The sequence below is a fragment of the Nanorana parkeri genome, unplaced genomic scaffold, assembly GCF_000935625.1.
Source record: "Nanorana parkeri isolate BGI_ZX_2015 unplaced genomic scaffold, ASM93562v1 scaffold18, whole genome shotgun sequence".
NCBI lineage: Eukaryota > Metazoa > Chordata > Amphibia > Anura > Dicroglossidae > Nanorana > Nanorana parkeri.
This window is the reverse complement of record NW_017306286.1, coordinates 1,511,142-1,535,753: the sequence shown is the minus strand read 5'-3', so window position 1 is coordinate 1,535,753 and position 24,612 is coordinate 1,511,142. Positions and strand designations below refer to the sequence as shown.

Here is a 24,612-nt window from a genome sequence, read left to right as displayed (position 1 = left end):
CATGATTTCTGAAACAAACAGAAAGGGCAGACACCTAACCATTGATCGTGCTGAGAGCCAAACATTGGTCCAGATCCAGCTGTATGAAGGAGAGGAGAAACTTCTAAGGTGGAAGCCTCAAAACTCACACCAAGTGAAGTTTACCTTCCATGTCTAATAATAGACCTTGCATGAAGTAGCAATCCTAGTTTTTAGCAGAGCAGGAATCAAAGATGAAGAGATGTATTGTATTGTCCCTCAGAACCTGAGCTCCAATAACTATGCTGTTATAGCGAGCAACCATAGAGCAGGATAGTAAATTGGGCCTTAAATAGAAGATCTTAATGATTCAGAAGGGCCCACGGAGCATCTGTCAGGAGACTTACCACATTGGTGAACCACATTCGCCTGGGCCATTCCAGAGCAATGAAGATGACCAGAAAGCCCTCCATCTCGACCCTGCAAAGCAGAGAAGAAGGTAGTTTCAGGGAAGGAAACAAAAAGATCAGGGAGTACTGATCCTACAAAATTACCAGAGAATCAACTGCTTTTGTAGGGTATCCCTGTATCTGGAGACAAACCTCTCCAGTTAGTTGTTGGACCTGAAGGTCCACACCGGTATCCCCCATCCATGACACAGGTCCTGGAACAACTCTGGGTGCAGGGACCCGTCTCCCAGGTCCAGAAGGTGCCAGCTGAGAAAGTCTGCCTGCTAATTGTCCACATATAGCATGTACATGGCAGACAAGGCTGGAACATGAAGTTCTGCCTAAGACAGAAAGCCATTTACATCTCTTGCAGTGGCAAGGCATCAGGTTCCATCCTGATGATTGATGTATGCCTTTGCTTTGTCTGATTGAACCTAGATTGGATGACCTTCAAGCAGGATGGACCAACACTGCAGAGACAGCCAAATTGCCTGAAACTCTAGGATGTTGATCAAGAAACAAAATTCCTTCCACAACCAAGTCACAGGGATGGCATCCATCATAGGAAAACCCCAAAAGACAGGAAGGAAAACTGTACTCGATCCAGATTCCTGAGTTACCAAGCCAGGGACAACATGGCACTCAGTGCCAAATGAATCAGTCTTTCCAAGAACCTGGTTTATCCTATGAGAGCAGAATGTTGTGTTGTAGATGTCTGCAATGTAAATGGAGAAATAGAACTGCTTCAAATTAGGCCACCATCAGGCCTAGGACTCTCATGCAGAAGCAAAGGGTCCACCGATTCCTGGACTGAATCGCTTGAATATGAGATTGGAGAGTCTAAAGTTTCTCCTGTGGAAGGAACATTGTAGCTTGAGATATGACCAGGACTAGACCCAGATATTCCAAATGATGAGTTGGTTCCAGCAATATCTCACAATAGGAATGTCACGAGAGTGCAGCAGGACTAAAACTAGGGCTATCACCCTGGAGAACGCCTTAAGGTTAAAAAGACTCCCTTATGAAGAGAGGCAAATATAGATATGCCGAATTTTATGAAGACAATCAGAGCTTTGAGATCCAAGGTGAATGTGAATAAATTGAATAAACCTCTGAAACCCTTCAACCACAGGAATGGGGACAATGACATCTTGATACAGGAGACCTGAGAGTGCTCGACGGAGATCTGCTAACCTGGGATACTACCTCCTGCATCAAAGTATCAGAGATGTATGTTGTCCAACGTAAACAAAGGTTAAGAAATGCTACCCTATTCTAAAAAGTAGGGGTCCTCTTCATGTTTTGGAAGGCTTGTCTGAAAATCTCACAAACTTTGAGTGCTGGACCTCAGGGGCAGACTGGGAACCAGGCTCGGAGGGTCTCACAGAGTAAGGGGAGAAAACAAAAGGAACTTTTATTAACAATCAGAGAGGGGAAAGGCTAAGCAGTTTATTCCTTATGTTTCTTCCGTTGAAGAAGATGGGTGCTTTTTATTCCAGTAGCATCCTAGAGAAATACAATTTAAAATCAATCCGAAGAGATCCTTAAATACCATGTGGAACAATCTTCTTATACAAGAATTTAGCAGTCCAGTACCTTAACAAAAGGTGCTCATGCATAAGTACTGGAGGAGAACCATACAATAGCAAAACCAGTAAGCTCTTAACAGACCGGCACAGCTGAAATTAAAAATGACAGCCACTTGTCCACATGCACAAGGAACAGTGGCGGAACTACCACCATAGCGGCCCGTGCGGGCGCTATGGGGCCCGCGACAGAGGGGGCCCGGTGAGGAGCAGGGCTTACAATCCTCCCGGGTCCCGGCATTGGTGCGCACGCTAAACTTTTATCCCAGGCAACTACTGGAGTGGAGCTGATGGGGCGTCACGATCAGTCTCCAAAACCCCGGACATGGTAGGCGGAGACAGCCTAATGGGCAGGGTCCCACTCCTGCAGCATTCTCTGGATTGGTTAACAAGAGGAGTGGGCGTGGTTTGGAGGTGAAATCGTGGAGGACGGATATCGGGGACGTCACAGAGGAGATCGAGGAGGGGACAGAGGTAGGGAGACATCTGCAGTCAGCTGGTCAGGTCATGGGGCTTGAAGTTGAAGCATTTGGCTGGCCCTCTTGCTGTATGGTGCTGTGATAGGACTTTCCAGGTGTCTGCTGGCTTTATTAGCCAGCAGACACCTGGGAAGTCTTGTATGCTACATGCTGCCTGGGTAATTAATTGCTGTGCTGTGCCTGTCATTGTCCAGCAGTACTGTCCCTGCTCTCTGTCTCTTAGGGCTTGTTCACACCAATTGCGGTGCGTTCCAGAGCGGTAGCTGCTGGAATGCACCACAATCACTCACAAAATGCCCCCTCGCGTTCTGGGGTTGGAGGGGGCATGGCGGTGCATTAAAATAATTGGCACCGCAGCCATGCCCCTCCCCCCTGCCCGCAGTGCGATCGGACTTGTGGCAAAACATTGCCTGCATTCTGTTCCAATGCAAAAAATAGTCTGCCCTATTTTTTGCTTTTGCAGTGGAATGGAACGCAGGCAATGTTTTGCCACAGGTCCGATTGCACTGCAGGTGGGGCTGCGGTGCCATTGATTTCAATGTGTCGCCACACCCCCTCCTGCCCCAGAATGCAGGGGAGAGTTTTGTGAGTGATTGCGGTGCCTTCCAGCAGTACCACTCTGGAACGCACCACAATTGGTGTGAACAAGCCCTAAGGGCTTGCTCACACCAATTACAGTGCATTCCAGAGCGGTTGCTGCTGGAACGCACTGTATTGCACCCTAAACGCCCCCCTGTGTTCTGGGGTGGGAGGGGGTGTGGCGGTGCATTGAAGTCAATGACACCGCAGCCCCACCCCTGCCCGCAGTGTGATAGCCTGCACTGGAATGCATGGCAAAACAATGCCTGTGTTCCGGTCCAGTGCGATCACCAAAAAATAGTGCATGCAGCATTTTTTGCAAGCGCACTGGCTGTGGTGCCATTGTCTTCAATGCACCGCCACCCCCCTCCTGCCCCTGAATGCAGGGGGGAGTTTAGTGTGTGTTTTAGCAGCCACCTCTGCTGTAATTGTCTTTTATTTACAATGTGGCTTGTTTACACCCTTGTCCAGAATGCAAGGGATCGCATGCACAAAGTCTCCTTCTGTTCTGGGGTGGGAGGGGGCCTGGCAGTGCCATTCATCTCATCAGCTGCACCAGAACGCATGGTAATACATTGCCCTGCGTTCAAGTGTGGTGCACTCACAAAATATTCTGCATGCACAATTATTTGCAGGCCGGGTGTGTCTGCAGTTCCATTGACATGAATGGCACTGCCAGGTCCCCTCCCACCCCAGAACGCAAGGACACTTTGTGTATGCGATCCCTTGAGTCAATAGCATTACTTTTTTTTTTTGATCGGGGGGAGGGGGTTGGTAGTTTGCGGGGGGGCCCTTGCAAAACTTTGCTATGGGGCCCTGTGATTTCTAGTTATGCCCCTGACAAGGAATGAATTTAAGCAGTGGAGAAATCTCATAAAAGGGAATTTGACCAGCTATCTATGATTTGACAAGGTAGAATCACAAACAGGATGTGGTGTTTCCAAATTTGATTAGTGACCCATGGGTGAGAGAGGGTCCCCAAGTGACAGCTGAACCATACCACAAAAAGCCTGATCTGTTAGCCTTGCAATCTGTATGGTATGGAGAACAATGCATAGCATAGTATTTCAGCCTACATAACATATCATGCCATAGCAAACGGTTACTCAGCTTTACAGAACATGCATCCACAGGTGTTCCCACACATTCCCGAGTCCACAGTGTTATGGGCCTTTTTTTTTTTACAATAATCCCCTGTAGCATAGGCAGGCTCCAGCATGTGCGCTTCCTCTTAAAGCCAAACTCTGGAAAAAAATGATAACTTACATACCACACTGGGTGTGTAAATTATCACTTAAAAGCTGCATTATATGTATAGAGGGCTGCTGCAGTGTATAACAATCTTACCTTGCAGCATGTTGACTCCTACAGATAACGCTGGTCTTCCAGACACTGCAAGCAGTTAGGGATGCAAGTTGAACAGCAAAGTGCTACAGTCACATTACTCGCCCCTCCTCACTACTTGCCAATTCACAAAATGCCTTTTATTTTTCTCAAATAATATAAGGCAGTCTGTAATTGGAGGAAAACAAAAGGTTCACCTCCCCACCCCTTCCTCTCCTCCACAATGCCTTGCATTCTTTGAGAAAAATACAAGGCATTTTGTGAATGGGGAAGTAGCAAGGAAGGGAAGCGACTGAATCAATTTACTGCATAAGTCACATCCCTCAAATCCCCACAGCAGCCGGAAGGCGAGAGTTGTGTGTAGGAGCTGGCATGCTGCAAGGTAAGATTGTTATACTTTGCAGAAGCATTCCACACAAAAAACATACACTGGGGAAAATTAAAACTAAACATTTTCCCTTTGTATATCCAAAGCAGAAATGAGGAGGATGGCTCTCCCATGTGACCAATTTGGAAAGCTAACAAATAAAAGGATTTTAACCCCCCACACAAAATGCCTGGTTGGTTACAGGTGATATTGCAGAAAATACCACATACCGTATTTGCCGGCGTATAAGACGGGGTTTGAGACCCCCAAAAAATCGCCCGAAAATCGGGGGTCGTCTTATACGCCGGGTATACTTCGGTATACTGTATGTAGGTTCGGCTACATACAGTATACCGCGCTGAGCCAATTTGCTGAGCAAATCAATTCTTTAATACAAAGCCTGCCATGGTTAGCTCAGCGCTGAGCCAATCACTGCAGACTTTGTATGCTTTAATACAAAGCCTGCCATGGTTAGCTCAGCGCTGAGCCAATCACTGCAGACTTTGTATGCTTTAATACAAAGCCTGTATTTACTGAATGCAAAGCCTGCCGTGATTGGCTCAGCGCTGAGCTAACCATGGCAGGCTTTGTATTAAAGCATACAAAGTCTGCAGTGATTGGCTCAGCGCGGTATACTGTATGTAGGTTCGGCTACATACAGTATACCGAAGTATACCCGGCGTATAAGACGACCCATCACTTTTTGTGTAAAAATATAGGTTTTGGGCTATACTCGTCTTATACGACGAGTATAGCCCAAAACCTATATTTTTACACAAAAAGTGATGGGTCGTCTTATACGCCCAGCCGTCTTATAAGCTGCCAAATACGGTAAGTACTTCAACAGAAGAAACCTAAATCCAGCATAAGCCTGCAAAGTACCCACAATAGTGAGTTGCAGTGATAGGCAAAGGTAAACTAACTCTCTGACTGGCTCTGCCCTGATAACTCCCCAAAAAATCCCCAGACATACTTGCCTGACCTAAATAACCTATGTGGACTGGAACATGGACAGTAGTCTCTGATGACTGCAGGACTGTCACAGAGAACACAACAGTATACATATTAAACTGGGAACCTGCACCAATTGACTAAGTGAAGAACTATTCCACAATTTCCATATCCTGCATGTAGCTGACTAAGGAAAATTCCCGAAATTCAGAGCTGAATAACAAACCTATGCTTGTTTGCTGACTGGAGAGACTTTGGGGGTTTAGCATATCCAGCATGACTCTATGTCAGCAACCTCCTGCTGCTGCACATGCGCAAAGTCCCGTTTTCTGCACCTTTGGGAAACGCGCATTTGCGCGCATGCGCACACACCACGGACCGCCAGCAAAAATGCACGTCAAGCGGCGCACAGGAAGAGACATACTGACCTAATCATTCCCACTATATAAGCTCAGCCTGCATGCCTCCATATTGCTGGATTATATTCAGCTCTCCTGTATTCCTGTGTCCTGTGATTCTTTACCTGTTAAACTTCTACCCGGATCTGCCTTGACCATTCTTGCTTGCCGCCTGCCCCTGACCTCGGATTACTCGACTTTGCCTCTGCCTCATCCCCGTGTACTGTACCTTCCCGATTGGTGTGACCTTGGCCTGTGGACCTGGATTTCGGAATTGCCCCGATTCTACTACAGCACCTGGATTTCAGCTTGCACGGTGTTTGACCACTGACACCCGTGCCACACGCTGTCTACTTGGACTCTGTTCTCATCTCCAGAGTCCTTGGGACACGAGGTGCAAGGGAAGCCTCCTCACACATTCAGTCTCCAACCAGGTACGTGATACTCTACCAGCAGTTGTTGATAGTAAAAAAAATCTTCTAAATTAACAAAGAACAGCAGAGCTGAAGATAACATGTCCACTCTCCTAAGGACACAAGCAAAAAACTGAGACATGTTTGCAGTAGGTGGGTAATCATGTGCTGGATAACATGTTTTTGATGCCAGTGTCCATTTTTCCTGTAAGAAGCAGCATAACCCAACAGCCTAAGAATTCCCGTGTCCCTGAATGGATGAGAAAGAAATAAAACCTGCCCCTGACTACTTCCTTAATGTGTGGGTTTTTTAGTAAAAATCAATCACATACCCAGTGGTAAAATTGTTGCAGACATGTGCAAATCTGTTGCAGTTTGCTGCCCAAGATTAAGACCCCGTTCACATTGAGCGATTTATTGCGCGGTAATTCCCGCGATATCGCGCTCCAATGCAATCCAATGGGGCAAAGGGTCCTGCTGTCGCGGGTCGTGTGTCGCTACAGCAGGACCCTTTTTGGAGCAGATTTAGCCGCGATTCAAGCTTGCTCAATGCAAGCTTGAACGCAACATCGCGCGGCAAATCTCGCGATGTCGCGCAATATGCAAATCAGTGGGAACGGGGCCTAAAGGGGATGGGGTAGAAAATACACATAAAACTGTTGCATAGGCTTTGCTAACAGACAGCCTGATTTGCATTTACATTTGTTGCTAATTTACTTGATAAATGTGTGTACTTTTCTTATATAGGGTAATTTCTGAATGGCAGCTGCTACCCCAAGACCCAACTAAAATGGCAATTTCTGCAAAAATCTTACCTATCTTATTATAACATTTACACACGAGCTTAAACATGCTCAATCAAATATTCCCTGAAGCCCAGGCCTCAATACACACAAGCACCCAGCAAAACATTTACTTCACTTTGCACTACCCCCTACTAAAATGTATGAAGCTTGCAGTGTGTGTCCACACTGATGCTTCATTATATCTTCCCTAGTAACCCCCAGTCTTTTCCTCTAACCCAACCAGGCTTCAGGAAAGCCTGAATATTGTTTTTAAAGACATATTGTAATCAAGGACTAACTATACCTTTTCCATAGCTGATGGGGGGGTCAGCCAACTCTTATCCAAGACATTTTTAGGCACATGGTCTCTAAGTCGACAGAGGTAGTTGTGGTACATTAGGGGGAGGAAGTCTCTATTCGCGTCACCTGGAGACCGATTTCGGTTGATAAAGCCAGCAATAAACCTGAATATGAAATAAAACCAAGGATTATCTTTATACAAGCAGCAGTAACATGGCTTTTGACAGATAGGCCTTAGCCAATAAGGGCACCAGCCCATGCTGCACCAAATGTGAACACACAATGTCATTTTTTCCTGTATCTTCTGATATCAAGTATGGAAAAAAAAGTAAATAGTGTTATATGATGATTCTCAATTACTTAAACAACTGTCTGTACATGTTACAATGGAATAACACTGACTAAGGTTGGCCATAGATGATACAATATTAACTAGTGACGCATCTATATTGAGCTTCTCTTGTAATCAAATAATCTTTCTGAACTTCCTGTTATCACATATCACAAACCCATCCCAAGGACTAAAGTGCCTGCTGCAACTGTCTTGGGTGAGAATGTCAGCAGATACTGGTGTTCATGGGTCTAAAGAACAGTCAGCTATCTTTCCACCCATTGCTCTCAAGGATATCTACCAATCTATAGTGACCCTAAGTAGTCAACATTCATTTAAAAAAAAATGTTCACACTGCTAAAGCATTCCATATGGATTGCAAACACTTGGGAAACTGCTGAACAATCAAGAACACAGTGGCTTTCCTTTATTTGTATTTGGAAATGTATATGTGTGCTTGTTTTAGTTATCATATCTTAATATGCAATAGCAGGACTAACTAACCAAAGCAACTGGATTACTGAAAGCTGATCTGGGTCACCTATAGATGTGCTTACAGGAATAGATGTATTTAGAAAATGATTCATTTGTGTAACTGACATTTTGTTAAGTGTATGTAAACCCTAACTATGAACTTCTCTTATTAGCTTCCTTTTTGCCTGTTAAAAATACCAAAGTGTTGAATGTGTATCGTTCAATCTGTACGATAACTGCAAAAAAAATCTGTTGATTTTTTAGAAAGTCAGAGCTGTCCTGCACTCTTCCTGTGTTATCTAATTAGCCCACCTACTCCATATCTTGGACTACACTAAAATTAGTGTCTATGTTGTGGAGATCAGGACATTGGTAGAGAATCAGTAGTTTAGCCACCTGGGTAGGGCTGACACCATTTAGTCCACAAAAATGCTGTAAGTTGTCAGCCCTCAACAGGACTTAGGAACTGAGTGCCTATCTGACCGATATATAGGAATTTTACTGTAGTTGCAGAGTCATTAAAGGGATAAAAATGGGGAAATATGCATGTATTGCAGAGATGTACTGTGTGTTTTTTATTTTACCCTGTGTGCCATGTTGCCCAAAATGAGCACACTCTTAGCACAGAACAACTGAGCCAGATCGACACATATATATGGCAGCTTGGTGTTAGAGCCCACCCGCCATCCTGCCACATATATGCATTATACTCGCGGGAGGGTGTTAAGGTCTACTGAACTAAAAATGCCTAATTCAGAAACACTGATATAGCAATAACCCCCTAAGGAATTGCCCAGTTTACCAAGTGTCCTTAGCCTTTCTAATGGTGTTGGCTTACAGCTGCCCCAAATCACTCACCAACCCACAAGCAGCGATTGAATGGCCGACATACACTCAGACAATCTTTGCTTGCAGGTTTTATTGGCTCGAAGTCCAAGGGAGAGAGGGATAGGGTTAACAGGCTACAGAAAACATAGACACAGACTAGGTTTCCCTCTGCTCAAAAACCTTTAGACCCTCTCACGAGCCAGTAATGTGCTGAAAATGGCAATGGACTGAACCAGCTTGCCTGAAGGTGCTTCCCATAGTAACAACCTTCTTGTCTTCTAGGCCCATTCTTAAACTCTGGAACCTGGCTCTAGTGACGGACCAAGGGCTGCAGAGATGTATTACCCCGGAGAACTTTGTTTGCTGTGTGTGTTTTCCTGTTTAATATTTTATCTAGAGAGAGAGAGAGTTTTTCACTATTTGACTTGATTTGAACCATCCGGACTTCCATCTTATTTGGATACCATCTCTGCTAAATGTATTTTTGGGAAGGCAGCAGGCTGTCTGGAGTGGCCATATTTTAGGGTGATGTGATCAAGCTCTTATCTGTTTAACGACATTCATTAGGTTCAAAGAGTGCCTGTGCTTAAGGAATTCCAATGCAGGCACCCAGCTGTCTAGGGGTAGGAACTGTTCAATGTAACACACTGAACTCTTATCTGATTCTGTGAGGTATAAACTCTGTGTGCTTTATTCAATAAACCAGTTAATGTTTCCACTCCAAAGTCAGTGTTGTCTGATTCTTGGGGTAATCCCATGCTATATTCACTTGCTTCTGGTTCCAGCACCCAGGGAACAGGCTTAAGACAGAGATATCTAGTCGGGGTATCAGGGAGTCCATCACACTCCGTTTTTAGGCAGCAGCTCTGAGAGACAAAGGGGCCTCTGGACTCTTCTCACGCTAATGAGGTAGCAGGACAAAAACCTAGATCCTTCACACATGGACTCCCTCCAAAAGACAGGACCTCCCTATATATACATCCTCTCCAAGCAAAGCTTGGGAGACAAAGACCATACTAGAAGGAATTACCAAATATTATTTTTTTTCCTGAGTCCACATCACTGGCAATAAACCTCCTAGTAATTGGCCAGGTTGAAATATATATTAATAACTCACAACATTGCTTCTTCTTGCTCTGTCTACAGAACACTTTCCAGCAATGGGCAGAAGCACCCAATGCCCTAGGGAAACCCAACAAATTCAAAAAAACAATAACAAGCAGAGCTCAGGTGTTGCAGCCTAGATGCTCACTAAATTTAAACAAGTGGAACTCCAACTTTGGCAGGGCTGCTACACTGGAATATACTCTTAAATTGTAAAGGATTAGGCAAAGAAACAATAAACTAAAAGGCATAGCCTACAAAAGCAGTGTACAAACTTCGGCCCACTGGTTGCCATAGACTGGCCCCTACAATGAGAAGGCCCTGAATGCAGGGCATTTTCATTCAACCCGGAAGGATGGAGGCACTGCATGCAGAATGCAAGGGAGGGTACACAGTGCATTTCAGCCCCTGACAATGCAACAGGCAGTGGCGGAACTACCAGGGTCGCAGAGGTCGCGGCCGCGACCGGGCCCTGGAGTTCGGCCACTTGGAGGGGGCCCAGGACAGGAGGAAGGGGCCACTGGTGACCGCTGATTACCAGTCCCGGGACCTCTTCCTCCCGTCCTGGGCCCTACATACTTCACGCTGCTCCCCTCATCTTGTTCCGGGCGCAGCGTGAAGCATCATCCAGCCGGGCAGCAGCCAATGAGAGGGAGCGGTGTAATCCCCGCCCCCTCATCACACAGAACTGCCGCCGAGTGCCGAATAGAGGACAGTGTTTTTTTTTTCTTTCCTTGTCTAAATTTTGTTTATGTCACACAATTTCCCACTAACCATTGACACAGGGGCATTATTCCTTGCACTGACAGATGGGTACAATTCCTCCCACTGATAAAGAGGCACCAATCCTGCCAATGACACAGGAGCACCATTCCTCCTACTGAGACAGATCTACTGTATGTGTTATTTACACTGACCAATGATACAGATTTGTATTACTGCCACTGGCCCCAATAGCATTTATTACTACCAGTAATCACTGATGCAGGGGAATTTATGACTGCTATTGACGACCGATGTAGGGTCATTTATTACTCGTACTGACCACTAACAGAGAGGCATTTTTTACTCGCAGTGACCACTAACTTAGGGGCATTTGTTACTTCCATTGATTTAGAGGGAATTCTTTTACTGCTCCTGACCACTAATTTAGGGGCATTTAGTCGCAATGATGTATAGTCATTTTTTTCTCCCACTGACACCAGAGAATTTTGTACTCCCACTTACCAGCAATGTAGGGGCATTTTTACTCCCACTGACCACCAATGTTGGAACATTTTATTTTTCTACTACTGACCACAGTCCTGCCCCCAAATAGTGTGATGAAAAACGAACTGGCCCTTTTTAAAACATATTTAGGGGCCCCAGCGTATAAAATAAAATTCATATCTTATATAATTTAATCTTGCTTACTTCCTGATTGTTTCAGCTGCCCATGCACGCTTCTTGGCAGCCCGGCGGGCTAAAACACCTCTCCAGCATGATTCCAGCTTGATAGCTGTAAAATATGTGCACAGTTAGTATATTCTACTAATTAATGAATGTGCAACTATTATTTCTAAACTTGCATTCTTAAAATACCAAAATGGTGCTGACAGACTCCAGAACTGCAATGCAGACACCAAATTATACCTGCACATACCTGTATATGCATTCTATGCATTCTTCAGAAGCTGGGTGACCCAAACCCTGGCCACCCTCTGTCAGTGCTGCGTTATATTCTAAACTGTGTCCATATAATGTCCAAGTATCAAACTTGTGTCACTCTTTCCAAGGATTACAAACCAATGTGGATGCTTGCTTTATTCAATAACGTGTTATAAAGGGTAACCACTAAGTCCACGATGTAATACACTGAGTGGCCAGTTTATTATGACCACCTGACATTTGTAGGCAAATTAGCTATAATTTCGCGCTGAAGTTGCTAGAGGGCCAGACCATTATAAATAGGGAAGCAGGTTGTTTACCACGACAGTAGAAGTGATTTTTTTTTTCTGAAGATATGGGTAAACAACACGATTTAACAGCCTTTGAACGTGGGATGATTGTTGGCGCTCGGAGCCATGAAGCGAGTATCAGCAAAACAGCAGAATTCATTAAATGTTCAAGAGGGGCTCATTATTAAAGTGTTTAAAGACTGGACTGTCAGCCGAAAATCTGGGTCTGAACGCGCGAATTGTGGCCGTCAGCGACTAGTCAATGTTAGGGCAGAACGGAGAGTGGCAAGACTGGTACAAGACAACAGAAGGGCAACAGTGCAGTGTCAGATTCCTCGCATCACCTTTCAACATCTCGTGGAGTCACGAGGCGGCCCAACAAAGTCATCTCGTGGAGTCATCTCGTGGCCCAGCGAAGTACTGATGGGGTGGTCATAATAATCTGGCCACTCAGTGTATATGATAATGGGTAAAGTAACAATCTATACAAATCATTTCAGAAAGTTTTATGAAAGATACCTTGTGCATCTATTGTTTCACAAAGATTGTTTGGGACACATTTGATCAATTTTTCAAAAAGCTTAATATATTATTGAACTAGAATTCAGTGCCTACATACTACCTTCTAATCCTTGGAAAAAGTGATAAACGTTTGATACTTTTTTAGTTTAGAATATAAATTCCCTTGTATCTCCCCGATGTTGCTACAGATACACATTGTTGATACACTTTGATTTGATACACATTGTTGCTGATTACTCTATCTTTCAAGACAAGTGTTTTACCGTGGAATCACTTTGGAATGTGTTTTAAAAATATCTTCTGTAAATGTTAGCATTGTTTGTTTGGGTGTATAGGGTATTTGAATTAAACATTATTTTGAGATATTTTGAACGAATATAGACTTTTTGTAATTTATACACAACCCATAAAAAATATGTATATATGGGACTCAAAGGAGAGCTGTTTTCTATTTTCTATTATTGCTAATTTGTTATTGAGGTTGTGGTATGGTATAAACAAATGTCCTCTAGTTTATAAACAATTCACAGTGCCATTTGCTCTGCAAATCTCTGTAAACATTAATTCTGTTCTTTATGCCTCTACTCACACATTCTCAGTATATTTTCTTTCCAGGTCGAATGTAACATTTGGAAAATACTGTACTATAGCCACTAGATGGAGCAGAGGAAATAAATATATCTTTCACATGCAAATCAACTCCATCTAGTGGCCAAAGTGCAGTATTTTCCAAATGTTACATTTAGTCAAAATAGAAACCAAACCTATGTACCACACTAAATTATTATCACTTATTAATGCAAATTGTTTATTAAATGAGGCTTATACTGTTCTTTCCCTGCCATCGACATAAGGCATATGGTGGGAACAAAACTGTTCCCAGACTGCCAGGTCATTATGCCTTACTTCAGTGGCATTTACTGTTCTGCTATGAGCTCAACCATAAACCTATGTCAGAGCAGTTCCCCTGACGGTCCCCTTTAAATTAATAGATGCCATCAGAGGCTGACAAGATTCCAGGCAGGGATCTGTGTCTCCAGCAGGGATCTGCTCTCCCCCGCTTGTATGGGCTGAGGCTGCGGGAATCCGAGTAGAAATGGCCGGCGGGGGGCGGAAGAGCGAGCCACTCAATGATCACGATGATTAAACGGCATTAAAGAGCAGTTTCAGGATGACAGCGGCTGCGTGCATACCTGAGCGGAGGATCAGTTAATATCTGTGATATTTACTGATCCTATGTGTACAGAGCAAACACTGGAGTTATCATCTAATCACTCCAGTGTTTGTAAATAACTGGGGACACATAGTACTATGTGTCCCCAGTTATGAATGAACAGGAGGTGCTTTACATCACTTCCTGTTCATTCATTAATTTCTCAATGGGGAGAAGCACTCACTACAGAGGCTTCTCCCCATTCAGAAACTGGTGGATAGTAAATATTTTATATCAACAGTTTCTGAATGAATGGGAAGCCTCTATAGTTAGTGCTCTCCAAATAAATTTTTTTGTAAAAATGTGTAATAAATAAATAAATAATAGCCCCCCCACAAACCCCCCTCACACACATAACATACGCGTGCACCATATTGTGGTGTACGTCATGCACATGCGCTGCAGTGCGTTTTTAGAATGCATCGCAGTGCATGATTTCTTTCTCTTTAAAAAAAAAATAACATTAATTTAACTGTGACAACACATGGCAAAGCTTTGTGACGCATTGCCATGCGTTGTGATATACTGTGTTGCAATTAAATATACACCTGTGTCATTTTATCACAACACAAACACCAACACAGTGCAAAAACGATTTTTAACACAAAACGCTTATTTACAGTTTTGTGTTCCTTCATTTTTTTTACCGTGTCGCAAAAAGCCGCAATTTAGAATTTACAAATATTTGTTATTTATTAACTCAATACAGTTTTATCTTTTAGATTTAGTCAGAAAATTATATTTTTTGTGTACTGATACTAATTTTAGTGTGTTTTATCAATTGAATTGTGTATTTTTATTGGTTTAATATTGATTTGATAAACATTTGCGCAATTATCGAAGGGCCTAAAAATTTTGTAGCACCATCTTTTGATTCTACCGGGCCTGTGCTTTCAGAAAATATATGGTTTGGGGGGTCTTTTACAAACGCTAGCAATGCAGGAGTTGAAAAGCAAAACAAAGGGAAAAATTGCAAAAATGTCGTGGCCAGCTGAGGTGTAAAGCATTCCGGAGGGCTTGGCAGCAAAAGGGTTAAAGGGAGATCCTGATTGGTTACAATAGGTACAATTATTTCCAAAAATAGAATCAATCATAAGATCACAAAATGTTTAGCTCAAATCACTAGAATTATTATTTAGATATATTATGAAATAAATAGTAATATCATGTATTAACTGATTTATACTTAAAGTGACATTAAACCCTCAGATTTTTTAACATAAACCAATACTGTAATGTGCGCCTTACTGTAATCCATGGTTGTTTCCCTTCTCTTTGCTGCTCTTCCTTTTAAATCCTTATATCTTCTCATGCTGGGGGAGAACTTCCCTTTGCAGCTGAGTGCCTCTTCCTGTAGTTCTGGCTCCAGTTGTGAACGTTCACACAGACACCATGGGGTCTATTCACCATAGGGCAGCCGAGTGAATGACCGATCTGAAGTGAAGTGAGCCGAACACTGATCGGCTATTCACTTCAGGCTGGTACGGCTGATTTCAGCCATACATCGGCTTGCTTCGAGTGGCTTCGGGTCGGCCGAACATGCTCAGCATGTTCGGCCGACCCGAAGTGCAGAAGGAGTTCGACTCAGTAAAAAAGTTAAAAAAGTAAATAGAAAACGATTGTGCGGAGCTAGCAGTGATAGCTAGCTCCGCCCAATAGTTTCCTATTGTCCGGCGGCTCTGCTTCTGTAAAGAAAAAAAGAAAAAGAAAAAAACTCTCCCTGGTGCTCTGGGACCCCCCCGCTCCCGGCCGCTCAGGAGAGTTAAGGCCAGATCCTTCGGCAGCTTCGTGAATAGACCCCCATGTATCCATTCCAGAGACAGGGCAGTCGGCTGCAAAACAGAAGTTCTCCCCCAGCATGAGAAGAGATACGGATTTAAAAGGAAGAGCAGCAAAGAGAAGGGAAACAACCATGGATTACAGTAAGGCACACATTTCAGTATTGATTTATGTTAAAAAAATCTGAGGGTTTAATGCCACTTTAATGCAGATTACCTTTTTTCAAGATGATCCTTTGTTTCACAACTTTCAACATTAGAAGATGGGAAGATGGGAAATATATTTTCCCTCTTGCCCTTATCTCCTTGTTACACGTTCTCTTACCACAGAGCTAGGAATCCTTTAAATAAGCATTTCAGTTGAGTAAGGAAATAAGAGCAGAAATCCATGGGTCAATGTACCTGCTTTCTTCTTTTTAAGGAAAGCTCTTTTTCCTAAACACCCTTTGTATTTGGCCTGGATTTTTGAAACTAAAATGAAAAAAAAGATACATACACAATACACATAAAAATCATTATGGGGCTACGATATATTGAAGTCACTGAAGACAACATTACATTAAACTCTACAAAGCTGTCACATTAAATTGAAAAACTGAACATTGTAAAACAACAATCAACTATTTACAAAGAAAAAAATCTTACTTACTTGCTAGTTCAGTCTAAATTATTTCTCAGACCATTAGGCCCCATACTTTTGCATGAGTCTCACGCTGTGATTACCTGCAGAAGATTGCCCCTGGATGCAAATAGTCTGCATCCAGTTGTAATCATCTGCAGGTTATCAAAGCATGTGTGATTACATGCAAATGGCTGGGGATAGCTGAGGGCGCTGCTAGCTGTCATTGCAATGCCTTGAAACTCCTGTTGTCTAACTGAGATCTCAGACTATCCGATAATTATTGCTCGATTATCGTACGAAAAACCGATCGCATACGATTATCGTACGATAATCGTGCAGTGTATGGGCACCTTTAGTGGTCTGACTTATTCACCTGGGTTTGTAAATGTCAGCATGAGCTATTTAGCTTTGAAAAGCACACACTTTTATAACACAAGATCAAGGAGTCCTTGGAAAACATGGAAAAATTAGCCTAATTTTCACCCTCCTGCCTCAAAGGGAGAATACTTAATATTAATCGGCAATTTTTCATATTTGTCTTACTAAAAAAAAAATCTATTGTTTTGCATAAATAAAGCAAGGTAATATGTACAAAACCCACTAAGCATTTTCTTTAATACATGCCAATAAAACTATTTACGTCTATTTGATCACTTTTAGGTTTAAAGTCAGAACTCCGGTTAACATTTTTATTAACCCATGCCATGGGGCTAATCTGCAGTGGAAGTCTTGCCTAGGGTAAATAAAAAAAGTTATACTCACTCAATCCTCAGGTCCGGCCAGCTGTTCCCCTCCTCTACAGCAGTCCCTAAGTGATCATGTTCTATACACAGTTTATAGGACATGAAGGTGCCGAGGGACGTACCGTTGTTGCAACGCAGGAGACAGGCAGCGCTGTGGGAGCGCTGTCACAGCCGGCCGGCTCGGAGGGGGATCGGTGAGTATAACGTTGTTATTTTTTACGCTAGGCAAAAACGTGCAATTAACTCTTGCAGTGCCGGGGTAGCCCAGCTGCAAGAGTTAATCACATTTTTAACTGGAATTGTCAGAAAATTCAAAAATGGCTTGGCCAGCTGATTTGAAAAATGTTCCGGAGGGCTTGGCAGCGAAAGGGTTAAAGGCATTCCCTTTAATATTGAATTTAGGAGCCAGTAAGGTCAATATATGGGGTCAAAAAGGCAATTTGAAGGCATTAGGGAACATGTGCTTGCACAGCAGAAAAGGATCATCAAAATCTTGGCATGCGATAAAACCTCTTTTAGGCGCACATAATACCTGGCTCCTGGTAATGTTCAGGTTTCGTAACAGTAGTACAGTTTTTTTTCCAAGAGGTGGCAGTAAAAGGTTTCACTATCTAGCTACTCATAGGCTGTATAAAGATCTGTAGGTGAAAGCATTTTCCACATAGAGTTGGCACTACAAGTTCATGTTTACATTCAGTGACAGTGATCTGAGTTTACATTACCCAGCTGATGCTTTCTTTGTTCAAATGCATCCACAGTGGCAAATAAGGAGCGAGGAAAACGTATAAACAACTTGGTTCTGGAAGGAAATGGAGCATATTTAACTGGCATGCCGGAATATAACTTGATATAAGAATAGTGCAATTATGTTCAAGTGTACATTGGGTACCATTCACATATCCTTGAAACCGTTCTGAAGTCCTCATTCTCTCTTCCTTAGGCTGCGGGTGCTGGCAACCTCCGGGTCCTATCACTTACCCACACTGTTTGCAAGCTCTACGATTAAGCTCCAGTAGTAGGAGAAATATGTCAAAGGGAGGGCATGGGTAGAGAGACTCTCTGACAGAATAAAGATTTGGAATGCAAGACTCCGGGGTACACAGATGCACTGTATACATTGTTGTATAAAATAGGGTTTTTGTCTCACCCATAAAATTATTTTGTTGGAGTACATCACAGAACACAGGATTGTAATTCTGGAACCAATGGGTTATGCGGCAGCCTTCAGATGATTGGACACTGGCAAAGCAAAGCTATACGGACAGTCCTGTATTACCCCTTCCGCTAGCAACATGCTTTCAGTATTGTAGCAGGCAATAACCAGAGTGGATCATAGGTGCATGGGGAGGGGCCTTTGTCTTGTGATGTACTCCATCAGAAATGACAAATGGAGAGTTGGACTGATAAAAAGAGGTTTTAGCTGAGAGGTAAACTCGAACAGTGAGCACCATATCCAGACATTGTAGAGAAATCTCCTTAGGATGCTTATTCATGGCACATAAAGATGGCATGCCAGTGTACTGGTTAAGGTGGGAGGAAGAAACCACCTTGAGAATGAAAGAGGCCCTAGGCCTCACGACAACTTTGTCTTTGTGTAGCAAAAATAGCCAAGACAATCTTGAAAAAAGGATATACTTTGCCATTTATGTTTAGGGATGTGGTACCTTACTCAATCAGGAGCCAGCACATAATGATAACTGACTTTTTAGTACAAAAAAGGTTCCTGAAAGGTCAAGGCCACCAACTCAGGAACTCTCCTTGGAGAAGTAATGGCGACAAAAAAAGGCAACCTTGCGTCTAAGAAAAAACACAGCATATGGCTGAGAAAATCCAATAAGCCCCTGCCCCTCAGGACCTAGGCTTCAACAGCTAAGCCATTCAAGCCAGCAACTGAGAGCAGGGTAGTGGATCAACCACTGGGACAGAAAGTCTGGACGATCTGGGAAGGCCCATGCAGAGTCTGCCAGGAGCTTGATAATGTCAGCGTACCACAGCTCCCTGGGATAATGCGGTGTTATAAGTATCACCACAGTGTCCTTCATATCAATCATTGCAAAAGGCCGAGACCCATGCTGGGTATATATGAGGAGGTATATGCCAGACCAACACAAAATAGTTCAGGACCACTGTTGCTGGAGCACAGACACATCAATGAGTTTGAATCCGTGGTCACTAGTCATAGATTTTAACTAGACGGGTAGAGTCTGGCAGACAGTCATGGCAGACAGTCATGGTGGCAATGGCAGGTTACATAGCAGGGCCTGCCAGGGTGAACAAGGCCTTGAAGAGAGCCTCCAATGTCCCTGGGCTTCTTGAATACAGAAACATCGTCAACCAGGACTGTCAGGGGTTTTCTTACAGCAGGTGGGTGGGGCCAGAAGCCCCTTGGTATGGTTGACACAAATTTATTTAATTTGAAATACGTGTGCACTGCATCTAGGATAGAATTAGTATGCTTTAGTTTGGCATAAATGTAAGTGGACAGGTTCTTGTCCTGTGCCGGGTTCTCTGAACTGGACATGGCACCATTCTCCTCTCCCACATCAGGAAGCACAAAGGCAGACAGAGGGAGGTCAGAGGAGACTCTGGGGGAGAGGATGAGAGAGCTCGCTTGCAGCCCGTGCAGTCTGAGGCCTTGAAAAATTAAGATTTTTTTCCCATATACTTAGCAAACTACCCCTTAGGTAAATATGAGGAAGCAAGTGCCCCTGAAGGAGTTGAGGGGGTCCATTCTGTTTCAATTCACTGTATGCAGAGGGGTCTAGTGCATTCAGGAATATCTGTTCTGTGTGCAGACAGGCACATAGTGAAAAAACAGCGGTCAGCAGATAGGTAGAGCAAAAATGGCATGCCCATGAGCAAAAGAGCCAAGCAGGAAGGAGGCTGCACAAGTGACTTAGCAGCCAGACTGTACCCAGAGACAGAATTAATTAACCTCAAAGGAAATGGAGCGCCACAGCACATTGGGCCCACAAGCTGGACAGAAGCCCTGGCTGGTCTTGCAATCTGCGGTCCTCCCAATTAAGTAAATGGTGGATTGAAGGGACAAGCCCCATCCAGTGGACTCACCCCCTAACGAGTGTCAGGGAATGGGCTCCAACGGCAGATGGACCACTACCCCGGACCTTAAGCACCCTGAGGCTAACTCAACATGTTGCACTATGTGCACTATGTGCCAAGGTAAGCAGCTAAAACAGGATCCAGTGCCCAAAATAACATTAGGGACTGGCTCAGCTTCTGCCTCGCGGCCGGGTCTGAATATGGTCCCTCAAGATTTAGTCGAGGAGTTGCCAAATCCAGAAATCTGTAAAAGGGGTGCTGTAGTGGCAATGTAGCTGTTAAAAATCTTGCTAGGAAAGTGTTTAAGAAATTCATTAAGAAATAAAAAAAGAAATACATTTGCTTCTCTCAGAGTAGAGAGAAGAGGTATATTTCCCTAAGGACACTAGCAAAAAATGTAAGGCATTTTAGGGGGTTGGAGGGGTTATACAGGGCTCTCCTTACAGCTCTGCTTTGCTATTGTCCAATCACTTGAAGACAGTTTCATAGCCCATTGGTTGCAGAATTACCATCCAGTGTCCTGTGATGTATGAATAAGAACATATTTTTAATAGGTGGTTGATAAATATGTCATAAAGTATATACACTTTTATATATATATTTGTGTTCGGAATCCATTTGCAATAAGGGCGAGTAACCCAATACTGACCTGAGGTGTGCCTTGATCCGGATGGACAGTATGCCAATGAGGGGGCATACTCTGTGAAATCTTTAAATGAAGGGACCGGGTGGGCGGGTCATGCTGACGAAGGCCGTGCCCAGGTGAGTCTATCTGCCCCTTTTATGTGTGAGAGGAGGGAAGGACTCCTCCCACAAATACAGGCTAATCAATTAGCCTTCAAACTTGTGTTCGGAATCCATTTGCCATCCAGGGCGAGTAACCCAATACTGACCTGAGGTGTGCCTTGATCTGAAGCGACGCCAAGTTAACATCCTTGCCCTCTAAAATGTCCTCCTTCAGGGTACTGGGGACAAAGTGAGCAGGGCTGACATGAGGAGGAAAGACAGCAATACCTGGAGTACTGGGGACCACCGTGCCGTCTGTTCCAGGTACTACCGCCGAAGTACCGGGCACGACCTGAGGAACTGCCACCGGCACTGCCACTGTCAGCCTCTCGAGATCCACGGTCCTATGCTGTAAGTCATGTACCAAAGTGGTCAATGTGTGCAGAGAGGCGTGTATCTGCGTCAATGACGTCACAACCGTCTGCAGCGACACCTGGCTAGTGCTAGCACTAGCAGCATACTGAGGGAACAGCAACCTAAAAAGTTCTGCCTTTCTAGCCGTGGCCGAGAAGGGGATGCCTTTCCTCTGAAGCTCCGCGATGATCTTGGGAATGGTCCACGCTCTGAGAGACGGGGCGCTCCCATGCTCTGGGCCCCTAGCCGGAGTTGCCGGGAGAGACGCGAATTCCTCCGTGTCAGAAATATGCGACATGACTGCCCCAACGAGCTGTAAATGCGACACCTGGCTAGTGCTAGCACTAGCAGCATACTGAGGGAACAGCAACCTAAAAAGTTCTGCCTTTCTAGCTGTGGCCGAGAAGGGGATGCCTTTCCTCTGAAGCTCCGCGATGATCTTGGGAATGGTCCACGAGAGACGGGGCGCTCCCATGCTCTGAGCCCCTACTCCCGGAAGTGACGACCGTCCGTACCAAAGCTTCCTAGGATGCTGACGAAGGCCGTGCCCAGGTGAGTCTACCTGCCCCTTTTATGTGTGAAAGGAGAGAATGACTCCTCCCACAAATACAGGCTAATCAATTAGCCTTCAAACATGTCAAAATATTTCACTTAGAATTGCTGTGTTTAGGCTTTGGTTGTAGCTTACTGAGTTCTGTATAACATGGTTTCAACAGGCTATGATTATTTTAACGTTTCTTTCTGGAAACGATCTGGTGTCACAGGTCAAGTAATAAATCATCATGACAATCCAACACATTTAAAAGAAATTCCATCTTGGCTAGTTTTCCATAAGAGAAATGTTGCTTCATGTTTTAATGTTTCAAGACTAACTGTACAAATCTACGTTATGTCTTTAAACTGACACTTTTAGAAGTGCCACAAGATGTATACTTTGTATCTTTAAGTGATATGTAAACATATTTCTATGACTTACCTTCCAAGTTTGTACTCATTGGGTTGGTAGCCAATGTACTTCACCAATCTTTCTACACCTTCACGAGCAGGTCCAGCCCAACTAGGCCAAGTATCTGGACACAGGGATTTATACCTATGCACACAGGTACAACATTTAGGAAGTAAGTATTATCATTATTATTATACAGGATTTATATAGCACAAACACTTTGTGCAGTGCTTTACAATAGGAAGTATTGTTTGCAAATACGTTGGCAGTGCTAATGCAACAACACATTTATTATACATCTAAACCTAAAAAAATAAAATTATATATATATATTTTTTTTAGTTTATTTTTATTGATTTAGTATGTATTTTTTAATGTATTTATTTGTTTTTTTAAATTATTTTTTATTGTTAACTTTACTGCTGGGGCTTCGGTGAAATATCAGGGGTGTAAACTGACCCCTGATATTTCTCCTTTTAAAATAGAAAAAGAGATTGAGAACAGAGAGTCCTCAATCACTTTTCCTGCATCCCCTGTTATAAATGAACAGGAATCCTCTATACTATTTTAGTGTTCCTGTTCATTCATAAACTTGTGGATATAGTGTGAGTTACTACGGTATGTACACAGTCATGAATAAATAGGAGGTAATGAAGATCACTTCCTATTCATTCATAACTGGTACATAGTAACTCATACTATGTCCAATTATTTATAAACATTCAGCGATCACTGATCACTAAATGTTTGTACTCGCTCTCCATCCTGGATCGGCTCTCACAGGAGGCTGAGCCAACAGGGTGGGGAGGAGAGCTCGGTCTAGTTTGACAGCTGACTCCTCCCCCTCACCGGTGGCTCGGCCTCCTGTGACAGCTGACAGCTGTCTCTGCCCATACATGATTTGTCAGAGGAGGCTGAGTGAGCCTCTTCTGACAGTTTCTCTCTGCCCTGCTGAGTGCTGCGCTATGTCAGAGGGGACACAGAGCAGGGCACAGCGCAGCGGGGAGGAGAGAAACTAGAGATGCACCGCATTTTGCCCAAAGTGCCATTTTAGACATGTTATGATATGTTTCGGCGGACAAAATTTCGGTGCATCCCTAGTCTTTAACATTAGTTTGGTTGATTTGAGGGCAGAAGTCACTTTTAGCTGCTGTCCCGTCTATAGCAAACTTTTTTTGTTGCAAGGCCACAAAAGTGGGCTTTAGTTTCAGAGAGTGATATTATGGGGTTTACATTTATTTTGGGGGTATATTCATTTTTAGTTTATGTTGATGGGGCCATTTTTGAAGTTTTAAATGTTCAAAATGCATAATTTGCTTGTTGGTGACCATGCATTTGTAGCCCATGCACAGTTGTTATATTGCTAGAGTTCACCTCCCTGCAGAGGGTTAATCAGAACAGTCTGTACTTGGCTTGACAGATAGTGTTAGGGCTTGTTCACACCACATCCAGTGCATTCCAGCACGGTTAGTAGCTGGAACTTACTGGATCGCATAATTAAAAAGCCTCCCGTGTTCTGGGGCGGGAGGGGGCGTGGTGGTGCCAGTTATTGCCACAAATGAAAAAACTTTGCCTCATTGTATTTCTCCCCTTCCCAGTGTAAAAAGTCGCAGTTTTTTTGTGTTTAATTTCTTTGTTTTATAAATGACAACCTGACCACCCCCTTTTATTCTTGCCTAAACATGAATAATGTGAAATTCTGCTGCTAAACCTCCTGGGATATTCATGTCCCTTTTCCCAGGAGGTTTCAGCTCCTAGACAGCCCTAGAGGAGGACTGGCCTGTGGCTGGAGGAGGTTAGGCCTGCATGCATCATCAGGGGGCCATCTGTAAGAACCAGTAAGAGACCGCCGGCTTCCAATGACGGCAGAAAGGAAGATGGTGCCACAGGATCTAGCACCCCTGTTTTCTGCAGGATTGTTGACTCCCTCTTCTCCACATCTCTACCGCTGCTTCCTTCCTCTCCTCTTTGGTGTGTATGGGCTCCAGTGGTCATCTTGCCTGAGTCCAAGTTTAGGGCACAGCATCTCTGGTGGCTATTTTCTGGAGTCTAGTCTACTGCAGTATAAATTCCGGTGTCCAATTTCTTAGTGGCTGGCGGCGGAACAGAGAGGCAGAGTGGCAGTGACTAGCACATACCCTGAGAGTTTAAAAGTTTGATGCTCGCTAGGCTCAACCTCCTATATCCTCTTCACCAGGTCGCATGGAGGGACAGAGCGTTTTGGACACAGGTGGATCACATAGAGAGACTTGGGCAATAGTCAGAGCAGACTTGCTATACTGTGAGTATCTTAGGGGCCCCTCAC

The 24,612-nt window shown here is 43.9% G+C and overlaps 1 protein-coding gene across 1 annotated transcript in view; it reads right to left on the bottom strand.

Moving 5' to 3' along the window:
• MYO1H (myosin IH) overlaps positions 1-24,612 on the bottom strand; it is a 98,054-nt gene that overhangs the window by 8,287 nt on the left and 65,155 nt on the right. The window contains exons 20-24 of the mRNA XM_018560451.1: positions 22,338-22,451; positions 17,884-17,960; positions 16,199-16,267; positions 11,760-11,844; positions 7,614-7,773 (exon numbers count right to left, since the gene is read on the bottom strand). Coding sequence (XP_018415953.1) covers positions 7,614-7,773; positions 11,760-11,844; positions 16,199-16,267; positions 17,884-17,960; positions 22,338-22,451 — 505 coding nt within the window. The remainder of the gene's footprint in view (positions 1-7,613; positions 7,774-11,759; positions 11,845-16,198; positions 16,268-17,883; positions 17,961-22,337; positions 22,452-24,612) is intronic.